We start from the raw sequence: 26405 nt of genomic DNA, 5'->3' as shown, positions 1-26405 counted from the left end.
CTTTTAGGCGGGAGTGTACATGTTTAATCCTTCGAAATAAACATGCCAACTATTCAGCAGAAGAAAAATTAAATGATAGAATTAAATGATAACAAAGATGAATGGGCTTCAATTATGTACCTGATGTGGTCTGCCAGTAAGAATATTGAAAATGGTGAAGTATGTACAGGTGAATTACAAGAACTCATGCGATAACGGACACAATCAATAGAAAATAAACTTTTTAAATACAGACTATCACAGTGCAAAGTATGTTGCCTTGCATATCGATCTAGCAACGATCACAGAGGAAAGAATGACTCTCTATACCTTGCCCATCTACCTTTACAACAGCTGTTTTAGCACAAGTTCTTAGGCATGCCGAGTAGCATTTATACATGTGAATAATTTATATAGCGTTTACATCTTCCTAATATCGAGTAAGTCAGCTGTCTAGAATGGGGATCACAAAAAATCACTACTTCATCAAATAAGTATATTATGATTTTTCCCACTAAGGATCACAATAAACATTTTCTTTAAAAAGCATTTTTTTCTTTTGTTTCTGGTGTTTTTTCGGGCTTCGGGTGGCACCAGACTAATTACTCCTAAATATTATATTAAACTATACACCGATTGGAGCAATGCCTTGTAGGAGGACGAGTAAGGATGGGAAGAGATGAATACACTGGCTTCAGCACATTGCAAATAAGCTACGGAAACTTTTATAGTTGTAGGACCACGGAAACCTTTATAGGAATTTCATTAAACTATTACTCTGTGACTTCAAGAAGAGTATATTCCGAATACAGTACGCTTGACTGATCTAAGAACGGCGATTCTGAGGAGTAAATTTGGCATTTTCCAACTGAATTCCAGTTTTAAGTAATTTGCACTTCCGAGGAGGAACAAAATTTCCGTATAAACACGCACAGCACTATTACATTAACTTAATCTGTTTCACACGTTTTTTGTAATAACTGACAGCGATGCTTAACGTTTACGATACAACACCTCAGACAAGCAATACGCGAGACGAACTCGCCGCTAAATGGCACTAGTATCTTCCTGCAGCACAGGGCTATGATATATACATTATTTACAAATATGAACAGGTGGCACAGAACCTTCTAGCTTAGTCCGTTGACTGTGTTTACTTGATTGCAAGCTAACATTAGGATATCTCTTTTTTCTTTGGGAAACCTTAACTCTCGCCCTGCTAAACGTGCACCTTCCAGTTCTCGTTCAGCATTGGACAATTCCCTGGCTATCATCCCTAAACTTTCCTGTTCCCGAGCTATCCAGTCCAGGGCCATCTGGGAACGCATGTCATCGTCTAAAGTACGATGCGAGTAGTGTGCTACAACTTCTTGACGCGAACACTGCCGTTCCCTCATAGCCTTTAAACTGCCGTTCCAGTGCAGTAGCTGAAAGACAGTCATTAGCTCTTGAAACTCCAGCATAGTTCGCCTCTTGTTGGCTTCTAGCATAAAGCGAAATGCCTCGATACCACTGTTAGTTCGATCTGCATCTTCTGAATTGCCCTGAAAATAAGAACAAGAAAAAAGTCCAGAACTGGTTACCAACATAATGTTATTCAACAATTCTCATTAATATATACACAAAATAGAAAATGTACACACAGAATTAATACTTCCTATAAAACTTTCACAAAGTGTTAAGCAAAATTAACGGGTGATACTTCTTATGTTTAATAACTACCTCGTTTAGATCTGTCCCTTTCAAAGTTCTCCACATTTTTAATATACAGTACAAAGTTGATATTTATCGCCCTATTTTTTTTTTTGAAAGATGAGAACTACAGTGTATTTGTATTCTTCAAACGACAAATTGCTTTGACGTGATTTTTATTATCGAAATTATTTTAAAACACTAAGGTATACGAGGTGTGCTCAGAAAGCATACGGACTGACTTCGTATCTTTGAATTATGGTTTCGTAGCGAGTTGCGAATTTCTATACATAACACATGAATAATTACCCGTTTACTTGTAGTCTGAATTAAGGCGTGTTGAATAGGTGTTTTTATGTGTTTCGTTGCATTTTAAAATAACTGATCTTAATGAGCACTGAATTTGTATCAACTTTGTTTCAAATTAGGGAAAAGCGCAACAGAAACCCAGAACATGTGTTAAGAAAAAAGAGAGATGCCGTCTCGTTAGAATAATTTCCGCAAAGTTTAAAAAGGGTCTCTTGCTCATTGAAGATGATCTCTGTGGCCACCCGTGGGCGTAAAATATCAGTTTCAATTGCTCGTGGTCGTGATCTGATCGCGGTGATCGATGTTAAACCATCCGCGACTTTGCTACTGAAATTAGTATTTCTTATTGGACATGGAAACATATCATTGAATTTAACGTAAGCTTTGGGAATGCAAAGCGTTTCAGCTAAGCCTCGCATCGTCACTGATGATCACATAGAGAGGCTTGTTCTCGCATTTCAGAATCTTCATCAACCGTAGATGCTGTCTCACATTTGTTTTTTCCATCATTACAGGTGAAGAATCGTGGATGTATGTCTATGACCCGGAAACAGAGGTTTACTCTTCCTCCTCTTTGTAAAAGACCTCATCTTCTTCACGGCTCAAAAAACCAAGACAGTATAGTCAAAATTTGTACGCTTTACATGCGTTAGATTTCGATAATAGAGAAACTTCTGCTCTCACTGAAGGCCGAGCGTTGAGTGCTGGGCGCTGAGGCTTGGATGTTCAACCGAGAGACAAATACTGTTATCCACGGTTCTGCTTTAGTTGCTAATTTTTTGTAAACTGTTATAGCATCACAAGAATAGATCAGTCTGCAATGAACTTAAAAATCTGATACAGAAAAAAAAATTTGAAAGTTTACTGACTTTTCGTTATATGCGGTATTGTTCAATAATTTTTGGAACAACTGCCATTATCCACGGTTCTTTCTAAGTTGCTAATATATTTTTAAGTATAGGGAAAGAGCGTAGGGACCACTAATGGACCATTGATGAAAAACCTTTTATATACGAAAGAGCTGTCCCAGCTGTCTCTGAATTTAAAGGTATAGCTGAGTCACCTATTCATGTTATGCTGTATAATTTACGAAAACGTACTCTGCGTTGTGAGCAATGGCAGTTTATGATTTTTCTTTAATGCATGGAATATGTGGTGTTCTATAATGCCGCCTACTTCACACTTCACTTGAGGACATGCATCTAATCTCTATCATTAATTTGTTGACTTTAAGTGTTGAAGACAGTAGGCTGATGAACAGACCTGAACGCGAGAATAGTTCGGCTGTAAATTTTGCGTCCTCCTGGACTAAATGGCCGGTTACTCAGCACTACACAACGGGACAGATACACTACTGCACTGATTGGCCTTTATCGATGCGGTACCGTAACATATAATACGATGGGGTCGCCATGGGTTGGCTGCGATTGCCACAAACAACAACAACAGCAATAATCTGACAGAGCTAAAGGTTTCTTCAGTGTAGTCGTCTGCCCATACCGTCGTATCTAAACAGATTACTCGTAGTTGCGTACTGGATAATGAGATGAATGAATAGGGTCATGAGCAACCTCTTCATTTTCAAGGCTGTATAACATGCAAATCTAAACAGTAGCATCCAACAGTGTCCTCTTTCTTACCGAAGCATATGTTCCAAGTAGTCAAGCTCTTGTTTCTACTTCACGCCGTACGCAATCTTGGCAACACCCCCATCTACCGTTTATGAGCCTCTCGTATCTAAGGAATTTTTTTTTTTTTTTTTCAAGCATCAGTGTAAACCTTTTAAATTAAATGGAAATAGACCCAGTGAAATACTGTCAGTGCACTCTACACAGTGCGAAGAGCCTATGTGATGTATCCCGAAGGAAACTGAATGTTTATTGGGTTTTGCTGTGCCTCAACTTCTTGAGTAAAGAAGACGGAACTATATGTAAAACGATTGAAAGCAAACCTTTCCTGAAACAAACACATTACTATTGATTTAAAAAAAGGTATTAGCAACTTAGGCAGAAAGGTGTAATACCAAGATGCTTTGTTTATTTTGGTTTTTTTTTTTAGGAGCATTAGCAGCTAAGGCCATATTGCTCCGGGATATGCGGTGGTCATTCCCTGACCTTTCCGCATCCTCCGTATTTGGTGGTGACGGGCTCGAACCCCGGTCTAATCAAGAAGCGTGTGCTACGCACTGCTGCTCTTTCCCACCTGGCTACGGAGGCGCCAACCAAGATGCAGTGGTATCTAATAACAGCTGATTAAATCTTTATTCAATCTAAAACCATGAAGCATAAAACCATTGTAGAATTGTGATTTTTGTAAAATGTAAACAGTTCTCTCTTGCAAATATTTTAAATACAGTAAATCCTTGATTTTCGAACTTGGGATTTAACCGATGACAAAAGTTTGACTGTCACCGGAGTACCGATACGTTCACAGTAATTATCTTCTACTATAATACACTCCCACCTAAAAGTTTGGTATCAACGTACGGTAACAGTTTTCTTTTTTTTATTTTTATTTATTTTTTTTAATTAGCTATGACCATGTAAATTTTTGATATAAGGGGAAAAAAAGCACAACACACTACAAAGTAGTTTATTATTTTTTTTATTAAGCATTAAAAATTTACTTTACTAATTTTATTTCTGGAATATTCTCGAATAGATCTATCAATTTCTTAAATATTATTTAATTTTTTGATTTTTATACAGAGCGGAAAATTTTTATTAAAAATTTGGCTAATTTAATGAAATTTGATCCTTCCTATTTTAATAAAAACTTTGAAATTAAGAAAAATGAAACGTGATTCCAAACTTTTAGGCGAGATTGTATACACTGCGTTTCAGCCAATAAAAATCAAGGTAAAAATAAAGTATGCTTTGTTATTGTAATTGAATTTAATAATAATAAAAGATATTAACGATTTATGCAGAGCCGTGGATAACATATTTGAATACGATGAACCTAAGTCATAGTGCTGTGAGTGAACTGATTGCGTGTTACTTTTGTGCACTTAAGTTTAACTCTGATTAATGAATGAGTTCTAACGCTGTTTTGTTATGTGCTGTGGCGCTAAGTCATTGAAAATGACCTCGACCTACAGGTTCTTTCAAAATTCCAGGTCGATCCGCAATAAACTGGACACAATTGAACAGCTGCTATTCTCAAAAACCCTGGAGGATACGTGCATCGCAGACTTGGTTATTTTGTGTTTTTTAAAATTTTTTTTTTTATTATTTATTAAAGAAGGAGGATCAACCAGCTTACCTGGCAAACCCACAATCTATTGCAGTACTGTACAGGAAATTTCTAAGAAAACATATATTACCACTAGTTGCTTATCATTCCTGGCACATGGAGACGGGCAGGGATCTTCTGCAAGCTTACGGATAATAACAAAACAACATCAATACCCTTAATTTGGAGGATATGTCAATTCATTAGTTCATATAATGAATGAACTAATTCATTATATGAACTAGTTCATATAATGAATTTAGTGCTATGTCGCACTAAAGCTGATCATCAGTCTGATGGTTTTGATTACAGGATAAGTCTCACAACGAAAATTTTAGCTGCTTTACCTCACCACAGGAAATACAGGGTGTTTTATAAAGGACGCACCCGTATTATAGGAATTTCAACAAATCACACAAAAGGAAAATAAATTACACAACCTTTACAACAAGTGTTGGAAATGGTTTCCACTCGCCTGGATGCAGGTTTGTACCATTTTCATGACATTTGCAGCCACCTTACGTAATGTTTGCAATCTCTTTTTTTCAACGTTAGCCTTCAATTTGTCAAGAGTATGAGGATTGTTGTGAAACACTTCACCTTTTAATTGTCCCTCAAGAAAAAAATCTGGAGATATTACTCTTGGTGGCCACAAGTTTTTTGAGATCAAGCGATCTCCGAAAAATTCCTGTAACATGGCCATCGTTTCATTTGCTGTATGGCAGGTCGCACCATCTTGTTGAAACCAACATTCTCGTTTATTTACCTCCAACAATGCAACTGTTGGATTATGTCACGATAAACTTCTCCATCCACAGTTTTGTTAAAAAATGTAGGCCCTATAACACGACGGCGCGAGATGGCACACCAAACTCCAATTTTCAGGGATGTAATGATCGTTCGTGATACGCATGTGGGTTTTCACTGCTCCATATTCGGCTGTTCTGACTATTCACATAACAATCCAAGTGGAACCAAGCTCGTCACTAAAATAAACACGATTCAACACCTCAATTTCATTTTCATCAACAAAAGAACGAAACCATCGATAATACCGTACACGTTTTTCATGGTCAGGTCCTTTCAGTTCCTGAACGACACCAATACGGTAAGCATGCAATTTTAACTTCTTTGTAGCCCTAAAAACAGTAGTTGGTGACAGTCCGGTTTGAGAAGATAACTTCCTAAGCGATTTTCTTGGTGAGCGGGTTAAGCGTTCATTCAGATCATCCAGAACATTTGCAGTTAACAGTGATGGCCGGACTGGGCTCTTTTTGTCCTCCACACTCCCAGTCTCACGAAATTTCGCAGTTATACGCGATATTGTTGATTTGTTGGGGACAAACGACCGAGGAAATTTCATCTGAAACTCGTCTTGCACACGCTTATAAGATTTATACGCGAAGTAAGACTCCACAATAAACACAATCTTGGAAAACGATAGGGCCGACACAACACAACGGACTGGATGCCTGACCGAGACTAATGCATGTCGCGGTCATTCAACTGCTTACCTCTGGTAACATTGGGTGCAGTGCTTCCACCTACACTTCAAACTTGACATAACATTTGCCTGCCCGTAAGTTCTACCTTCTTCATTTTAGGGTTGCGCCCTTTATGAAACACCCTGTAGAAACGCAATTCATATACAAATCCATGCAGTAATGGAATGAACAGGGGATGTGGCATCCTTTCATTTACTATTAAGTATTTAAATACTAAATGCATAATTCCATATGGGTTTAAATGAACTATATAATATGAGATATAATTAAAACGATGCCTTTACACTACGTACGTAGTTTAATTTTATGGATTAATTATGGTGTATCTACACCGATATTATATAATTAACTATTAAGGAATACGCAGCTCAGTGGCAGATCTGTCCAAACCAACATCTTGAAGAAGCAAAGCAACGATTCGCTATTCAACTGTCGCCATCACAAGCGGTAGGCTCGCCGTGGTGGTCTAATCCACCGAAGGAGACGACAGGTGTGCTTCAAGGGCGATAGATCACAAATTTAAAGTGAAGTCTGGCCCCTAAATGCTGCTCCTATCTCATGCATTGAGATCAATTTCATAGTTGGCTCCTCAGTTCATGTAGGAAAACACTGTATGATATATCGTATATCACTGTAAGATATAGTCCCCAGTCGCACACAACTTCCGATCTTATATCTAAAGTGCCACAAGATAGCATCCCCTCACTTGTACATCGATTTTACTCTAACCAAAGCAGGATCACAGCCATTCATTCGTCAGGTAGCCCATAGGTGTGTAACCAGGAGCCAGAACTTTTCACCATCAGACTAACCATTTGAAACGCCTGTGGCAGTTTCCAAAGAACAATGTTTATGATCATGGTCAGCCCACAAAAATCCGAAAAAAGCATGACATTCATATTACAAACCACCCACCATGGTTTCAACAGGATAAGCGCCCATCATTATTCGAAACGATTGCCTTACATTCCGTGCTTGTCCTGTCTCAAGTAATTTCCGTTTCGAAGGCTGCTAACCAGCCAATAGAACCGATCCATCATCAATGGGGCTGATGCTTATCATATCTATCTATCTATGAGCGCAAAACACACCTTAAATACTGCACCCGAGGGTGCAGTAACTAAGCATGGAAAGAGGCACGGAACAAAGAGTTCTGTGCAACACAATGAAAACCAATTAAGTAAAATACATGAATTGGAAATTATCCAACGATCATTGCAGAAAATGAGATGCAACTTAAGTGTAGGCAGAAAACTAGCTTCCAGTGCATCACAAGGAGATGCAGGGAACACCAAAGAATGGCATACCATTAGGGCAAACACTGTATAGCGCCACAAGGAGACGCACCTAGAATCTTTCCCCCCTTGCACTCCCAGCAGGTTTCCACGTATACTGTGTCTCCATAGATGATCGTAAAGTAGGCGCCGCCGCCATTGTCTTCAACTCTGAACACTTTTGTATTTTCTGCTATGCCGATTGTAGTACACAATAATTTGATGCTGTACTTGTTACCCTAAAACAGTCTGCGCGGGTAGCACAGTGGTATCGTCACCGTCTTCCCCACACGGGTGGAAAAGGCCCGGCTTCGAATCTCGTCGATGATGCGAAGAACTTTAATGGACTTTTTTTTCACTCCGTGGCTGAGTTAGTCGGTCTCAGGCGTAGATAGCAAGGTTTCTCCCCCAGAAACTGGGGTTTTCCGTCCAGCAAATCAGACAAATCGACCATAGAACACACGCAATTAACAGACATAAGACACACAGTGCGGCAGATGAATTTAATTATTCGTGGCCTAAATATAATAGTCTTGTAGTAGATTTTTTTTTTTTTTCCATATTAGTTCCATCCAAGACCGAAATTATAAGCCCACGTACACTGAGTGAACAGAAATCATTTAATTCACTAAAGCGTTCCACAGGTATTTCCATCCATGCTTGCTGAACTGTCCATAATTTCATAGCGTTCCTGAGTGGGGATCCAAAACTCGAATGGACCTTTCCACAGCATCCCAAAAATACTCCACAGGGTTCATATCCGGTGAACGGGGAGGCCATTGCATGGTGGTAAAATCTGCGGAATGCTCTTAGAACCATGTTCTAGTCACCACCGCTCTGTGGGGAACGCATTGTCCTGCTGGAAGAGCAGGACAATGCAGTGGGACTCTGGTGGGTCGGCGGCTCCCATAACCTATTGCGGCTAATGATTGCCTGATGATCTTGGTGGAGACGTTTCTAGCACCACCCTCGTTGAAGTCGGCGGTGATTTGTGCTACTGTTGCTCTCTGGTTGGCTGAAACAATCCCAGACAGACGTCGACGGCCACGTTCACCCAACACCTTTCTCCGCCCACAGCGCTGTCTACGATGAGATGCTATTCCGAAAATGGCGTATTCCCGATACACTGTTGATACTGTCGAACGGGGACAGTGCAATTTCTGTACCATCTCTGCGATAATGACCCATGCGTCTGGCACCCATTATCATCCCTGTTTCAAAGTCGAACTCACGACGTTTATCGATACTGACATCGAATTACTGTCTACGTGAATGCAGTGTATCTATATACGTGCCAAGCGGTGGGTTCTTCCACTTGCGAGAGGGGTGACAGCGTCGCGTTGCCGAGGAACCAGGTATCCCACGAATTCTGTCCTTTCAGTGTATATTATGTCCATATATGATCACTAAAAAGCTATACCAAACAGCATTGGAAGGAGCAGCCAAAGAAATCAAAATATCTGAGAGAACAAAAGAATGGTTTAATCCACAACTGAAAGCAAGTTCCTCAGGAAGCAAAAACTGTATAGAAAATGGCAAAGAACGGGTCATCCCTTCGATCACATTCGTTATAAGAAGGAAAGAGCACATTTTATCAAAGCAAAGCGACAGGCACACTGCAGTGTTATTCATAACAAACTAAAACGAGCAAAAAGAATTACTAGCAATAGAAATAGCAGAGAGAATATGACCGAATGCATTTTCATGGAATGGGCTAATAACACTTTTAGTAACCTGCATGGACTGAATCAAATTGAGAACACTGATAATGGTAACAAAATTTTGGAATTCCTGAAAGATTTAAACAAGCGAAACCATTCGGCAAGAGAGGAACCATCAAGACCTCCTTTGAGTGAAATACAAATCACCAAAGAGAGCATAATGAAAGCAATCAACGATCTGCCCAATAAGGCCACTGTTGTACCAGACAACTTTCCAATGTTCATCCTTAAAATAAGTAGCCCATTTATAATAGATCTATTACTGCACATCTATCAGGAAATCATCAGGTCAGGAGCTTTCCCGCAAGCTTGGAAAAATTACATTGTAACCCCAATACCAAAGATTAAACACCCAAAATTGGCTAAGGATTACAGACCAATTTCTGTTAGTTGCATCCTACAGAAGGTATTTGAAAAAGCGCTGCTTCCCACCATCAATCAACACTGCTTCAGCCATAGACCACCACATTTGCACTCAGTTATTTCGGGTAGATCAACAATAACAAACTTACTGGAAACCCTTTTTCGCGTGCAGAAAGCACTAAATGAAAAAAGCAAATTTATATTATTTTTTTGGATATCTCCGCAGCCTACGACAACGTCTCAATTCCAGCGCTCATTGCGATTTTAAGGAATTATTTTAATGTAAGAGGAAATTTGTTAACTATAATAACCAGCCTGCTAGAACATAGAAAACTTACTGTTAGGCACCAAAAGCTACAATCTTGCTTTACCATCTCGCAAGGAGTGCCACAAGGGGGAGTTCTTTCGGCTACCCTCTTCGCGGCCGCCCTGGAGCCGTTTCTTGCACGGTACTACAATTTTATAACATATGCTGACGATGTAAAATTCTTCATCACTTCCAAAGACTATGAATCAGCAGAAGGTATTTGCCAGATGGCAAATAGCACAATCCGAGAATTTGAGAGCTACCTGGATTGCATCGGGCTCCGTATTAATGCACAGAAGTCTGCCCAAATGACCATAACTTACAAGCAGAATAAAAATGACATCTCGATCACTGTGAACGGGTCTAGTGTGGAAAAAGTGCACTCTCACCTGGACCTGGGTCTTAAGTGGGATGACAGACTCACCTTTGCTTAACACTTCGCCCATATGAAGACAAAAATATTCGCCGCTTTATGGGCTACTAGACAGGAACTGGTAGGAATTAGGGATCCTCAGCTAGCGACCAAGTACATTTTAATGTGTGTCCTGCCAATTGCAATGTATGCCTCGCAAATCTGGTCTTCAGCTCCAGATTCACATTATAAGTCCGTCCTTGGGATCGAGTACTAGTTCTTGCGATGGCTTAACAGAGTTGCTGGCCACCCTTTTACTATCTCAAGGGCCATTCTCTACTCAAACCTTAACATCACACCCTGGATGCAGCGGACAATTAACAGGAACATTCACACTCTCGCACAAATGCTCACAGGCAGAGTGGATGCTCCAGTCCTGGATAATATTCTAGTCAAACCGCGTGCCATTGCTAGACGTTGCGGAGAAGTAAATAATCCATTGCGTTCAGTCCTGAACAATCTTAGTAGCCTGCAAAGATTCTTCCCATCAAATGCAGCGAAAATATTTAACTCACTACACATAGATGCCGAAAAACTGTGTGAGGATGCAGCATACCGGAAAGAGATCTTTCAGAATTCGTACAGACTTACCAAAATATGAATTGGCTGCAAAGTACCAGAGAATTGTGAATAAAAGTGAAACTTTCTGCTTTAAGAACAATAATAATTTGTTGACTGGAAAAATATACCTTCTGTAACAGTTATGTAAGTTATAGATGGAATTATTAGTGAATTGTAAATATATGAGTTGTAGAATGTTTGTACAGAATGATTAATGTGTAAATTAAACCTAAAATGTGTATATAATATTTTGGGACGAGACTACGTGTTCAGTATATGTAACCCACTGCACGTAGTATCTCTTACCCTGATATGTACTTAGCACCCTCCTGGAACTTTGCCGTCCCGGGGTGGTTTCCTTATGGAAATAAACAGATAATAATAATAATAATAATAAAAAAATGCGTGTGTTCTCTGGTCGATTTGCCTGTTTTGCTGGATGAAATTGCGAGTTGCTGAGAGAGAAAACCTTTCTATCCATGTATGAGACTAATTAACTCAGCCACGGAGTGAAAAAAGTCTATAAAAGTTCTTTGCATCATTAACGGGATTCGAACCCGACCTTTTCCACCCGGTGGTTATAATCACTGTTTTTTTTTATCTCTCTCTCTCTCTCTATCTATCTATCTATCTATCTAGTGGATATTGCTTCCATCTATGTCACACCAGTCCCGTATTAACAGGTAATAGTCGGGCTAATTAACGAGTTCCAGAGCCGGAACTAGGTTGGGGCTTGCGAGTCATCAGTCCCAAGTGCAGCATTTTAAGGGCGCATTCCACCAGTTATATATTTTAAAATTGCTTTATTTTTGATTTAATTACAGTCGGACCTGTGTTTAACAAACTTCTTTATAGTGAATATTTTGAATTCCTTTTGGTAATTATATTTAAAAGTTTCTGTAGAATGAAGAAAATTTCCATATAAGGAACGATTAAGAGAGAATTAACTTTGTATGCTTTGTTTCTGCCTCTGGCCTTTAGATAATTTAAGCAATTAGAAAGCGAAATTTAAGGGTTAAAGGGATTACCGTTCCAAAATGTAAGTGGAACGTAAGAACGTATGCAGCCATCTTTAAAAATTTTATTAGAAGAAATACTGCATTATCTTTGTAAATGTTACTTATGATTCCAGAAATTTTTGTTAGAGTGAAAAAAATTATAAATTGGGGATTTATAATCACTTACGAAAAAAAAAAAATAATCAGGGAGGAACAGTGTTTTACAGATTTCGAAAATAACACAGAAACTCCAATTACAAACTTCTAAAAAGTATGGCCCGTTTTGTGACATCACACCTCTGAGCTTTTTGGTTTGTCCGCCAGTGGTTAGCACTGGAGGACAAACAAATTTTTTCAAATATCTCTTGAAATATCAACAGATATTTGAAAAATCATGTTTTACCAATTGTGCAGGATATAAAATCTAACCCCTTTACAACTTATCCAATTCATTCATGAGTTATTGTCTAATAGAATCTTATGGAAATATAGAAATAGCGCTAAGAATTTTTCTTACCATGCCTGTAACAGCAGCGTCTTGCGAAAGGTCCTTCAAAGCGAGAAAAATTCAATCAAAATAATACACCTTTATTGCATAATTTTAGTTTATGTTATAATGTTAAAAGTACTATGTTTCTATGATTTTATACTAGATATATAAGCATAAACTATCTGGTTTTCTAGTTTTTGTAGTTATAGTAGTTTGTAGTCATATATATTTTCTTTCTAGTTTATGTAGAATTAAATTCTCTGTAGATATAAACGAATATTTGTAAGTTTCTTTTTCTTTGATATTTTTGTTTGTTATATCATTATATTGTTTAAATTATTTTATTAATAAATATATGCAAATCGTAGACCGTTGCAATAATAATTTTTATAAATTCATAAAGATTGCAGAGGCGTAGCAATGTTCCAGCCACCACGGCTCTATGGGAGGCGCATTGTCCCGCTGGAAGAATCCATTGCCCTGTGGATGCACGATTACCATGAAGGGATGCAGTTGGTCTCCAAGGATGGACACGTAACCTGGACCGTTCAGAGATACGTCTAGACATACAACCGTCCCAACGTGTGCCAGTTGAACACGCCCCAGACCATTACCGACCGACCACCTGCCTGAATAGTTCCTTGTTGACATGACGGAAGCGTAGCTTCCAGCAGTTTCCGCCAGATACACACCTTCTAGTCCTCTCGAAATAGCTGGAAACGGGACTCATCGGACCAGGAGACCCGTCTCCAATCATACAACGTCCAGTGCTGATGTTCTTTCGCTGATTTGGGGCGTACAGTCCTGTGTCATGGTGTTAGCAATGGGACTCTGGTGGGTCGGCGGCTCCCATTACCTATTGCGACTAATGATCGCATGATGGTCTTGGTGGAGACGTTTCTGGCACCTCCCTCGTTGAAGTCGGCGGTGATATGTGCCACTGTCGCTCTTTGGTGGGCTGAAACAATCCGAGACAGGCGTCGACGGCCACGTTCATCCACCACCTTTCTCCACCCACAGTGCTGTCCACGATGAGATGTTATTCCGGAAATGGCGTATTCCCGATACACTCTTGATACTGTCGAACGGGGATAGTGCCATTTCTGTACCACCTCATGGATAGTGACCCATGAGTCGGGCACCCAATATCATCCCCCTTTTAAAGTCTGTTGAACTCACGATATTTATCCATACTGACATCGAATCACCGTCTACGCGAATAAAGTGATGCAGTGTACCTATATACCTAGGTAACTATATGTACCTATATGCCTAGCGATGGGTTCGTCCACTAGCGAGAGGGAATGACAGCGTCGCGTTGCCCAGGAACCAAGCATCCCAGGAATTCTATCCTTTCTTTGTATACTATTTGTTAAAAGTGAATATATTAATCAGTCATGATTTACCTTTTCTTTGTTTGCTAATGTCCATGTATAATATGCACTTGAAAATCGTCCATTTTATTCGAAGGAAATGAAACATTATTCACTTGCTTATGTCCAATTTCCACCAACATGTCTATTGAGTTTCTTGATAAAATTTTGGGCCAACGACCAGGATCCTTGATGTCTTCTATGGGAATGTTTTCATCCACTACTTCTGTTTTTTCACATCCACTAGAAGAATAATTTTCGTGCTGCACTATAGGATGTTCTATTAATTTATCATAATCAAACATTTTCTCCGATCCATCACATTTTTCGCATGTGCAAAAGTTTTAGTACTTTCCCAATACTTTAATATACAGTACTGTACTTCCTTCTTGTTTTGTTTTTCTGTTCTTTTTTATATTCTGCTCCACTTAATTTTTTTCTAGGAAACATGTTACCTGGGTAATTAATCCAATAATTTTTTAATGATTTTAAAAATTAATATTTACTGTATTTTTCTCTAAGATATTTGAATAATTTAACTGATTCTTTTATTTAATGAGTTAATAACACTTACCTTTATTATTTATTATTATTTTTTTATGAAAACCTTAAACACGAGAGGTATTAGAACCTATCGTAATTAGTACCGTGCTTGGGTTGGGGGTTGAGAAGACGAAAGAACATATTGGTTGATATTAGACTTGAACTTCCGTAGACGGTAATTTTCAAAAAATTCATATGAAGGAAGGTTGTTCCAGAAAATAGCAGTTGAATGAATAAACGAGGAAGATGAAAAGTTGGTTCTGTGAGTTTGAAGTTGGACAGTAAATGGATGTTGGCAGCAGGTGTTCGGACTGTTTTGAAAGAGAGAGCGGAAATTATAGAAGCCAATTAGGAAGAACAGTGCCCATGGAAGTATTTGTAGAAAAGGCATGCAGCAGAAATAGTACGTCTATGAGACACAGAGTGGAGAGACTCTGTTAGAGATGAGTCATTAATTAACCTAACTGCGAGAGGTTTTGGGGACACCGCCCCAGATATGGGAACAATATTCCATGGTAGGGCGGATTTGCGATTTGCACAGAGTAAACAGCTGTTCAGAAGAAAAGTAACGCCGAGAGCGAAAGAGAAAACCAAGTTTTTTTAGATGCACACGAAGAAATATTTGTAATGTGCTTGTGCCAAGAGAGATTAGAAGTCAGGGTAATCCCCAGAAGAGATATATAATTTTGCTTAGAAATCGGAGTGTCACCAAAGATCAGCATAGGAGCAGAAGAATCCTTTTTTGCGAGATATAAGACAAGAATGAGTTTTAGACGGATTGAAATCAACTGTTTTCTTTGCCCTACTGGAGAATTACCTGGAGATCGGCATTTAAGGAATTGATAGCGTATATATGAGAAGTTTAAGCTGATTTAGCGGGGAAAGGTTTCTCAAAAGTGGAAAGTGGAATCCAATATGCTATCATCGGCAAAACTATGGATAGGATTTCCAGTCAATGGAAGAAGATCATTAATATACAAGAGAAAACGGGTTGAGGGAAAAAACTGAACCTTGGAGGAGAACAGAATTAGTGGAGAAGTTAGAAGGCATCACCCTAAGTGAGCGATAAGAGAGAAAACTGGATAACCAATTACAAAAAAAAAAAAAAACAGTTGGAAAACCATAAGATGGAAGCTTGTTTAGAAGACCTTTATACCAAACACGATCGAAAGCCTTTGAGATGTCAGAAGCAACTATTTGGGTTTCACCGAACTGTTTAGTTATTTTGTCCATAAATGGGAAACATTTATCACCAGTGAATCGACACTGACGGAATCCATACTGGTGATCGTTGATCAGACGGAAGGTTTATTGGTAGTTTAAGAGTTGGCGGTTAATTGATTTCTCCATTACTTTAGAAAGAGTTGAAGTAATTGCAATGAGACGATAATTGGATAGGAGGGATTTGTCTCCCTTTTTAGGAACTGGCTGGATATGAACAAATTTACAAGCAGAAGGAAAAACACCATTGGAATAAGAAAGGAGTAAGTTTAGGGGCAAGTCAAGGTTCGTCAAACTCCTTCTGACATCCTTTTGACAGAGATCACAAGAGGCATTGAATGGAGCGTGTTGGGTAATGATCTTTTACCAAGATCATTAATACATGAGTTGGAAGAAAAATGGGATGCTAGCAGATCAGTTTTATCCTTGGCTGAAGTGACAACGGAACCATCTGGTTTTGACAGATATGGGAGCAGAGATAGGCATAAATTGCAGCCAATAGCTTTGGCAAGAGACCAGAATGCTCGGCTACCATTAGGACAAGAAGCAGGTTTTCTACTCTTAGGCTGTTCAAAATCTAGTTTGGACTGATTAATAACTGCTTTACAATTGTTGCGAGCTTTGGTGTAGGAAGAAAATGAAACTGAAGAATTGGAAACAACCCAATTACGATATGCAACGTTCTTCTCTTGAACAGCCTTAGCACATTTATTGGAATACCAAGGTTTAGAAAAAGGACGAGATTCTATAGTGGAGTGTGGAATAAAGGATTTCGTTCCTACAAGAATAATTTCACTGACACGATCTGAACAAACGTTGACATCAGAAGTTTTGAAAGTAATCCGACCAAGGAAAAGAAGAAAAGAAATCTCGCAGGTAATCCCATTTTGCATTCTTGTAATGCCAAACAATACAAGGTTGGGATGAGATAAAGGCTCCATTGGAGAAGAGACAATGTTGTGATCTGAGGTGCCTAAAGGAACACCCACTTCGACCGTGTACTCAGAAGGGTGGTTTGTGAGAAAAAGATCAAGCGTGTTGGCTGTATGGTTAGGATTGTCTGATATTCTTGTATGTAAATGAACAATCTGTGCAAGGTCATTAGTAATTGCAAAAGCCTCAGCATCTCGACCAGCTGGGTCAGTGTGACTAGAAAATGGAAGCCAGCTGAGTTTTGAACATTCAAATCACCAAGGAAAATTATCTCACTGTTAGGAAAGTTGGACTGGTAAAAGTTGATTTGCAAAGAGAGGAAGTCAGAGCTCCAAGTGATTAGTGGAGTTGGGAGAACGGTAGCGACAACAGATGAATTTGACACAATGAGGTAGAGAGCTTTTAAGCCAGAGAAGATCGAAAAGAGGAGATTCCAAATTACCAAGTCTCTGACAGGTAATATAGGAACGGACATATGCACAAGTACCACCTTTGAGGCGAAAGGAACCATACAGCGAATAATTTGGGCAACTGAGATGAACAGTAGTTGAATCAACTGATAACTGAGATTCTGTCAGAAAAAGTACATGGGGTTTGGCAGACTGCAAGTGGAAATGGACATTGTTGAGATTAGAACTGAGACCACTTATATTTCTGAAATGAACTAGGAAGTGTTTGGGAGGTTTAGATCTTTTCGCAGATAAGCTTACTGTATTAGTTTGACAAATTATGGTATATTCAATAGTAAGGAAAAATGGCGGGTGACATACTGTATGAAGTAATGAAATTTTTGGATATGGTGTACACATAGTAAGAATATATCCAAATCCTTGACATAACGTGGCTTTGAGAATGCCCCCCGCATACACACTGCTCCTACTCCCTCCAGTCACTATCTGGCAGAATAGAGGTAGCAAGATTATACTCTAGCTGATGCTGAAGCCTCCTAAAGAGTTCCCGATAGGTTCGATCCGGTGTACTAACTAGCGGCCAGTCTGCGAACACCGTTTTAGAGTTGTATCCTCTAAATGTAATGAAGATTGCATCTCGTCATGATTTCATCATGCCCTCAAAAGTCTTCAGTCATACTGCATGATGGAATACATGGGGAAAAGTAACTGAAACTTAGGTCTGGAGACTAAACATGGGTTCACCACTTCAAGCTTCCAATAAGCAAAGTGGTGGCACTGCACCGGTTGATGAGAGTCATCTGCCACCTAGTATTGCCTGGGAACACAGAGGGGCCGCATTCCTCCATGTAGTGTTGGTGCCACACCTCGGCACCTGCTTACGTTTGTTCACACCTGGGTTGTCACCCACAGTGTGCTTGTGCATGGAGCCTATACCCAGGATTACTAACAGTCCCACTATCATGAAGGTGAAGCAGAGGATTTAGCTGTCACAGACCGCCCGGACTTCGCCGAAATTGGGTCCACTTGACTTGAATGTCACCCGAATATGAGTTCCATTAGCGTTTTAGACTCCCAGGTGGCAAGTAGAACTTGTCTGGCATATCTGAGAGAATGTTTGTGACAACCTCAAAGACCTAATTTGTTTATTTGTTTATTATATATATATTTTTTTTATGTAATCCCCAAACACGAGAGGTATTTGAACCTATAGTACTTAGTACCGTGCTTGGGTTCGAGGTTGAGAAGACGAAAGAAGATATTTGTTGACATTGGACTTGAACTTCTGTAGACTGTAATTTTCAGGAAATACGTATGTAGGAAGGTTGTTCCAGAAAACGGCAGTTGAATGAATAAACGAGGAAGATGAAAAGTTGGTCCTGTGAGTTTGAAGTTGGACAGTAAATGGATGTTGGCGGAACGTGTTCGGACTGTTTTGAAAGAGAGAGCGGGAATTATAGAAGTCCATATAGAATAACAGTGCCCATGGAAGTATCTGTAGAAAAGGCATGCAGCAGAAACAGTACGTCCATGAGACAGCGAGTGGAGAGTCTCTGTTAGAGATGAATCATTAACCTAACTGCCTTCTTCTGAATGGAATCAAGAAGCCTGAGAGGAGTTTTGGGGATACCACCCCAGATGTGGGAACAATATTCCATGGCAGGGCGGATTTGCGATTTATACAGAGTGAGCAGCTGTTTGAAAGAAAAGTAACGCCGAGAGCGAAAGAGAAAACCAAGTTTTTTGGATGCAGAGGAAGCAATATTCGTAATGTGCTTGTGCTAAGAGAGATTAAGGAAGTCAGGGTAATCCCCAAAAGAGATATATCATTTTGCCTAGAAATCGGAGTGTCACTAAAGATAAGCATAGGAGCAGAAGAATCCTTTTTGAGAGATATAAGACAAGTCTGAGTTTTAGAAGGGTTAAAATCAACTAAGTTGTCTTTGCCCCACTGGGGAATTACCTGAAGATCGGCATTTAAGGAATTGGTAGCAGATATTCGAGAGGTTGAAGCTGACGGAACAGGGCAAGGTTTAGTGACAAATGGGCCTGGAGTACTGGGGTCCATAGTTTAACAGATATTTATTTAAAGTATACCCAGTAAAATAAAATAAAATAAAATATTTCCAGAAGCTTTCGGAACTCGTGTCCCTTTCTCAACTGACAGAATTTTTAAATACATTACAAGCAAACTGTGGCACGTTACTCATTCGTCATTGTTGTAGCACGGACGTGTGCTGCCTTGCGCCAGTGATCATCCATCAATAAAACGGTTGTCTCCAGGATTGGATGTATACGCATGCCTTTCTGGCGATTTAATGCCTTAGGGTTGTTCATTATGTTTAGTGACTCTAGCCATAGGCGGTGGCGAAAGTGTCGCGCGTGGTCCACTATCTCAAAGTCGCGCTTGGGGTCAAGATCGTGGTTGGTAGCCCAAAAATGTTCTGCAAGCGCGGACTGGTCAGTTTCGGCAAGCCGGATTGCTCTGTCGTGTTCCGTGAGGCGATCCTGGAGACGTCTCGATGTCTCACCTACGTAGCAACTGTTACAGGCCCTACAGGTGATACGGTACACTACATTGCTGCGTAAGACAGGTGTGACAGGGGTCTTCACACTGGAGACAAGTGAACGTAGGTTCCTACCTGGTAATTGTACACATTTTATGTTGTAACTTCTCAGGATCTTCGAGATACGTCCTGACACTCCTGGATAGTACGGAATGTAGGCGGATGATATGCCGACTTGCTTCGGAGGTCTTGGGTTGGAAGTAAGCTCTTGTGCCTGTAACAAGCATCTGTTTAGTACATGGGATGGATAACCGCATCTGGTTAAGTCCGCCTTCACACGGGAGATCTCGTTACGTCTAATTGTGTCGGTGCTGGAATGGCTCCAGGCCCTGGAGAACAGGGTGCGGGCAGTGCTATTGAGATGGCTTGGAGCGTGGCCGGACCCGTAGTTGGTGAATTGACCGCACCACATGGGTTTGCGGTATACTGAGGTCTCTAGATGTGGGCCTACGCGATGCACTAGCACGTCCAGAAACGGGAGCGAACCGTCCACCTCTGATTCTACGGTAAACTTGATGAAATTGGATAGAGAGTTGAGGTATTCTAGTAGTACCGTTTCAGAACCACGTGGTATTATGGTAAAAATATCGTCGACATATCTACACCACGTTGTAATAGGTGTAGGTGGGTTCTGGTGTATCTGCTTCTCCAGATCTTCCATGGCGATGTTAGCTACTACGGAACTGACAGGGGCACCCATAGCAGTGCCATGTACTTGTTTGTAGAGTGAGTCTTCAAAGGTGAAGATGCTGCTAGAGAGGCATAGGTTGAGGGCGGTACAGATGTCATCAGTGGATAGTGACGTCCTGGATTGGAGGCTTAAGTCGCTCTCAAGGAGCCTTCTGGCGCAGTGCACGGCCTGTTGGACGGGAATCGAGGTGAATAAAGAAACCACGTCAAATGATGCCATGACAGAGTTATCAGGGATTGAAATGTCCTTAATGGTGTTAATGAATTCACTGCTGTTTTTAACGGTGTGAGATGTATTACCTATAAGAGGCGAGAGGAGGCTCGCGATGTGTTTGGACAGTTCATACGTTGGGGCACTGCAGCAAGACACTATAGGTCTGAGAGGAATACCCGGTTTATGGATCTTTGGTAATCCGTAGAATTGTGGTAGTTGACAGCCAGTACCACGCAGAAGATGGTGAGTCGCGGTCGGGATCTTCTTATCTTTAAGCCATGCGTGGACAAGTTTATTAACATTTGCTTCCAGACGTTTCAAGACTTTAACGGGAGGATCAGGTAGAGGTTCATATACGTTAGGATCGAGTAATAGGGCCAAGGCTTTCTCTCGGTAGGCTGATCGGTCCAGCACAACAGTCCGGCGCCCTTTATCCGCAGGAAGTACAACGATGGAGTTGTCTTTTCTTATAGATGACAGGGCGGCACGTTGGCGGTGGTTGAGGTTTGAGCACGTTTTTCGAGTGTTGCGGAGGACTGCGGCAGTCTTGAATCGGATCTCGTTGGCAGTTTCTTCGGGAAGGTTGGTAATACTGGCTTCTATGCCCATAGCGAGCTGTGTGATGGGAGGTTTCGATGGTATAACGGCGAATTTCATACCGTTTGATAAAACACTCAGCTGCTCGTTGGACAGTTGTTTGTTACTTAGATTCAAGACGAAAGAAGTCGTGTCGTCTGAACGAGTGTTCGTCTTTAAGGAGTTAGTTTCTATGCTCAAGTTTATGAACTTGCGCTGTTGGCGTAAACGGTAGGTATCCGAGGTCTGACTAGCCCGATGGCAGATGGTATGTATAAGGTTTGTAAATACAATAGGCGAGACCTTACCTTGTATATGTTGTAACAGTCTGGACTTGTTGTAGTCAGCGTTCCTGATTTCATGGTGGAGATGGGATATCCATAAATTTAACGTGCGCAGGCTGAAGTTAAAGCAGGCACGATCCATATGAGAGTTGTGGAACGGGGCTTTGTATCGGAACCCTTTAGGTATAATTCGATTGCTTTTGCATCTGTGGGCGAAGCGTAAATGTTGCCTGTAGCGAGCTATTGAGAGGAAGCATTTTTGCAACTGTGCACAATCGTTGTAGGTATTATGGCCATAAAGTGATCGAATAGTGACAAATGGGCCTGGAGTACTGGGGTCCATAGTTTAACAGATATTTATTTAAAGTATACCCAGTAAAATAAAATAAAATAAAATATTTCCAGAAGCTTTCGGAACTCGTGTCCCTTTCTCAACTGACAGAATTTTTAAATACATTACAAGCAAACTGTGGCACGTTACTCATTCGTCATTGTTGTAGCACGGACGTGTGCTGCCTTGCGCCAGTGATCATCCATCAATAAAACGGTTGTCTCCAGGATTGGATGTATACGCATGCCTTTCTGGCGATTTAATGCCTTAGGGTTGTTCATTATGTTTAGTGACTCTAGCCATAGGCGGTGGCGAAAGTGTCGCGCGTGGTCCACTATCTCAAAGTCGCGCTTGGGGTCAAGATCGTGGTTGGTAGCCCAAAAATGTTCTGCAAGCGCGGACTGGTCAGTTTCGGCAAGCCGGATTGCTCTGTCGTGTTCCGTGAGGCGATCCTGGAGACGTCTCGATGTCTCACCTACGTAGCAACTGTTACAGGCCCTACAGGTGATACGGTACACTACATTGCTGCGTAAGACAGGTGTGACAGGGGTCTTCACACTGGAGACAAGTGAACGTAGGTTCCTACCTGGTAATTGTACACATTTTATGTTGTAACTTCTCAGGATCTTCGAGATACGTCCTGACACTCCTGGATAGTACGGAATGTAGGCGGATGATATGCCGACTTGCTTCGGAGGTCTTGGGTTGGAAGTAAGCTCTTGTGCCTGTAACAAGCATCTGTTTAGTACATGGGATGGATAACCGCATCTGGTTAAGTCCGCCTTCACACGGGAGATCTCGTTACGTCTAATTGTGTCGGTGCTGGAATGGCTCCAGGCCCTGGAGAACAGGGTGCGGGCAGACCTCCGAAGCAAGTCGGCATATCATCCGCCTACATTCCGTACTATCCAGGAGTGTCAGGACGTATCTCGAAGATCCTGAGAAGTTACAACATAAAATGTGTACAATTACCAGGTAGGAACCTACGTTCACTTGTCTCCAGTGTGAAGACCCCTGTCACACCTGTCTTACGCAGCAATGTAGTGTACCGTATCACCTGTAGGGCCTGTAACAGTTGCTACGTAGGTGAGACATCGAGACGTCTCCAGGATCGCCTCACGGAACACGACAGAGCAATCCGGCTTGCCGAAACTGACCAGTCCGCGCTTGCAGAACATTTTTGGGCTACCAACCACGATCTTGACCCCAAGCGCGACTTTGAGATAGTGGACCACGCGCGACACTTTCGCCACCGCCTATGGCTAGAGTCACTAAACATAATGAACAACCCTAAGGCATTAAATCGCCAGAAAGGCATGCGTATACATCCAATCCTGGAGACAACCGTTTTATTGATGGATGATCACTGGCGCAAGGCAGCACACGTCCGTGCTACAACAATGACGAATGAGTAACGTGCCACAGTTTGCTTGTAATGTATTTAAAAAATTCTGTCAGTTGAGAAAGGGACACGAGTTCCGAAAGCTTCTGGAAATATTTTATTTTATTTTATTTTACTGGGTATACTTTAAATAAATATCTGTTAAACTATGGACCCCAGTACTCCAGGCCCATTTGTCACTATTCGATCACTTTATGGCCATAATACCTACAACGATTGTGCACAGTTGCAAAAATGCTTCCTCTCAATAGCTCGCTACAGGCAACATTTACGCTTCGCCCACAGATGCAAAAGCAATCGAATTATACCTAAAGGGTTCCGATACAAAGCCCCGTTCCACAACTCTCATATGGATCGTGCCTGCTTTAACTTCAGCCTGCGCACGTTAAATTTATGGATATCCCATCTCCACCATGAAATCAGGAACGCTGACTACAACAAGTCCAGACTGTTACAACATATACAAGGTAAGGTCTCGCCTATTGTATTTACAAACCTTATACATACCATCTGCCATCGGGCTAGTCAGACCTCGGATACCTACCGTTTACGCCAACAGCGCAAGTTCATAAACTTGAGCATAGAAACTAACTCCTTAAAGACGAACACTCGTTCAGACGACACGACTTCTTTCGTCTTGAATCTAAGTAACAAACAACTGTCCAACGAGCAGCTGAGTGTTTTATCAAACGGTATGAAATTCGCCGTTATACCATCGAAACCTCCCATCACACAGCTCGCTATGGGCATAGAAGCCAGTATTACCAACCTTCCCGAAGAAACTGCCAACGAGATCCGATTCAAGACTGCCGCAGTCCTCCGCAACACTCGAAAAACGTGCTCAAACCTCAACCACCGCCAACGTGCCGCCCTGTCATCTATAAGAAAAGACAACTCCATCGTTGTACTTCCTGCGGATAAAGGGCGCCGGACTGTTGTGCTGGACCGATCAGCCTACCGAGAGAAAGCCTTGGCCCTATTACTCGATCCTAACGTATATGAACCTCTACCTGATCCTCCCGTTAAAGTCTTGAAACGTCTGGAAGCAAATGTTAATAAACTTGTCCACGCATGGCTTAAAGATAAGAAGATCCCGACCGCGACTCACCATCTTCTGCGTGGTACTGGCTGTCAACTACCACAATTCTACGGATTACCAAAGATCCATAAACCGGGTATTCCTCTCAGACCTATAGTGTCTTGCTGCAGTGCCCCAACGTATGAACTGTCCAAACACATCGCGAGCCTCCTCTCGCCTCTTATAGGTAATACATCTCACACCGTTAAAAACAGCAGTGAATTCATTAACACCATTAAGGACATTTCAATCCCTGATAACTCTGTCATGGCATCATTTGACGTGGTTTCTTTATTCACCTCGATTCCCGTCCAACAGGCCGTGCACTGCGCCAGAAGGCTCCTTGAGAGCGACTTAAGCCTCCAATCCAGGACGTCACTATCCACTGATGACATCTGTACCGCCCTCAACCTATGCCTCTCTAGCAGCATCTTCACCTTTGAAGACTCACTCTACAAACAAGTACATGGCACTGCTATGGGTGCCCCTGTCAGTTCCGTAGTAGCTAACATCGCCATGGAAGATCTGGAGAAGCAGATACACCAGAACCCACCTACACCTATTACAACGTGGTGTAGATATGTCGACGATATTTTTACCATAATACCACGTGGTTCTGAAACGGTACTACTAGAATACCTCAACTCTCTATCCAATTTCATCAAGTTTACCGTAGAATCAGAGGTGGACGGTTCGCTCCCGTTTCTGGACGTGCTAGTGCATCGCGTAGGCCCACATCTAGAGACCTCAGTATACCGCAAACCCATGTGGTGCGGTCAATTCACCAACTACGGGTCCGGCCACGCTCCAAGCCATCTCAATAGCACTGCCCGCACCCTGTTCTCCAGGGCCTGGAGCCATTCCAGCACCGACACAATTAGACGTAACGAGATCTCCCGTGTGAAGGCGGACTTAACCAGATGCGGTTATCCATCCCATGTACTAAACAGATGCTTGTTACAGGCACAAGAGCTTACTTCCAACCCAAGACCTCCGAAGCAAGTCGGCATATCATCCGCCTACATTCCGTACTATCCAGGAGTGTCAGGACGTATCTCGAAGATCCTGAGAAGTTACAACATAAAATGTGTACAATTACCAGGTAGGAACCTACGTTCACTTGTCTCCAGTGTGAAGACCCCTGTCACACCTGTCTTACGCAGCAATGTAGTGTACCGTATCACCTGTAGGGCCTGTAACAGTTGCTACGTAGGTGAGACATCGAGACGTCTCCAGGATCGCCTCACGGAACACGACAGAGCAATCCGGCTTGCCGAAACTGACCAGTCCGCGCTTGCAGAACATTTTTGGGCTACCAACCACGATCTTGACCCCAAGCGCGACTTTGAGATAGTGGACCACGCGCGACACTTTCGCCACCGCCTATGGCTAGAGTCACTAAACATAATGAACAACCCTAAGGCATTAAATCGCCAGAAAGGCATGCGTATACATCCAATCCTGGAGACAACCGTTTTATTGATGGATGATCACTGGCGCAAGGCAGCACACGTCCGTGCTACAACAATGACGAATGAGTAACGTGCCACAGTTTGCTTGTAATGTATTTAAAAAATTCTGTCAGTTGAGAAAGGGACACGAGTTCCGAAAGCTTCTGGAAATATTTTATTTTATTTTATTTTACTGGGTATACTTTAAATAAATATCTGTTAGGGCAAGGTTTCTTAAAATGGAAAGTGGAATGCAATGTGCTATCATCGGCAAAAGTATGAATAGGATTTCCAGTCAATGGAAGGAGGTCATTAATATACAAGAGGAAAAGAGTGGGAGAAAGAACTGAACCCTGGGGGTAGACCGGCATTAGTGGAGAAGTTAGAAGACAGAGAGCCATATACCATCACCCTCAGTGAGCGATCAGAGAGAAAACTGGATAACCAATTACTAAAAACAGTTGGCAAACTATAAGATGGAAGCTTG

The 26405-nt window shown here is 41.4% G+C and overlaps 1 protein-coding gene across 2 annotated transcripts in view; it reads right to left on the bottom strand.

Moving 5' to 3' along the window:
- Positions 1-203: 203 nt before the first annotated feature.
- lft (Limb expression 1 family member lowfat) overlaps positions 204-26405 on the bottom strand; it is a 466904-nt gene continuing 440702 nt past the window's right edge. Inside the window, exons 4-5 of one of the 2 annotated variants that reach the window (XM_090389036.1) lie at positions 12873-12905; positions 204-1523 (exon numbers count right to left, since the gene is read on the bottom strand). In XM_090389036.1, the coding sequence (XP_090245162.1) occupies positions 1110-1523; positions 12873-12905 (447 nt within the window). In that variant the 3' untranslated portion in view covers positions 204-1109. The remainder of the gene's footprint in view (positions 1524-12872; positions 12906-26405) is intronic. The other variant, XM_090389037.1, reaches the window with a different exon arrangement.

Source organism: Mastigoproctus giganteus, chromosome 14, assembly GCF_048544385.1.
Source record: "Mastigoproctus giganteus isolate SK-2022 chromosome 14, ASM4854438v1, whole genome shotgun sequence".
Classification (NCBI taxonomy): Eukaryota; Metazoa; Arthropoda; class Arachnida; order Uropygi; family Thelyphonidae; genus Mastigoproctus; species Mastigoproctus giganteus.
The sequence above is the reverse complement of the archived record's forward strand: the minus strand, read 5'-3'. Positions and strand labels throughout refer to the sequence as shown.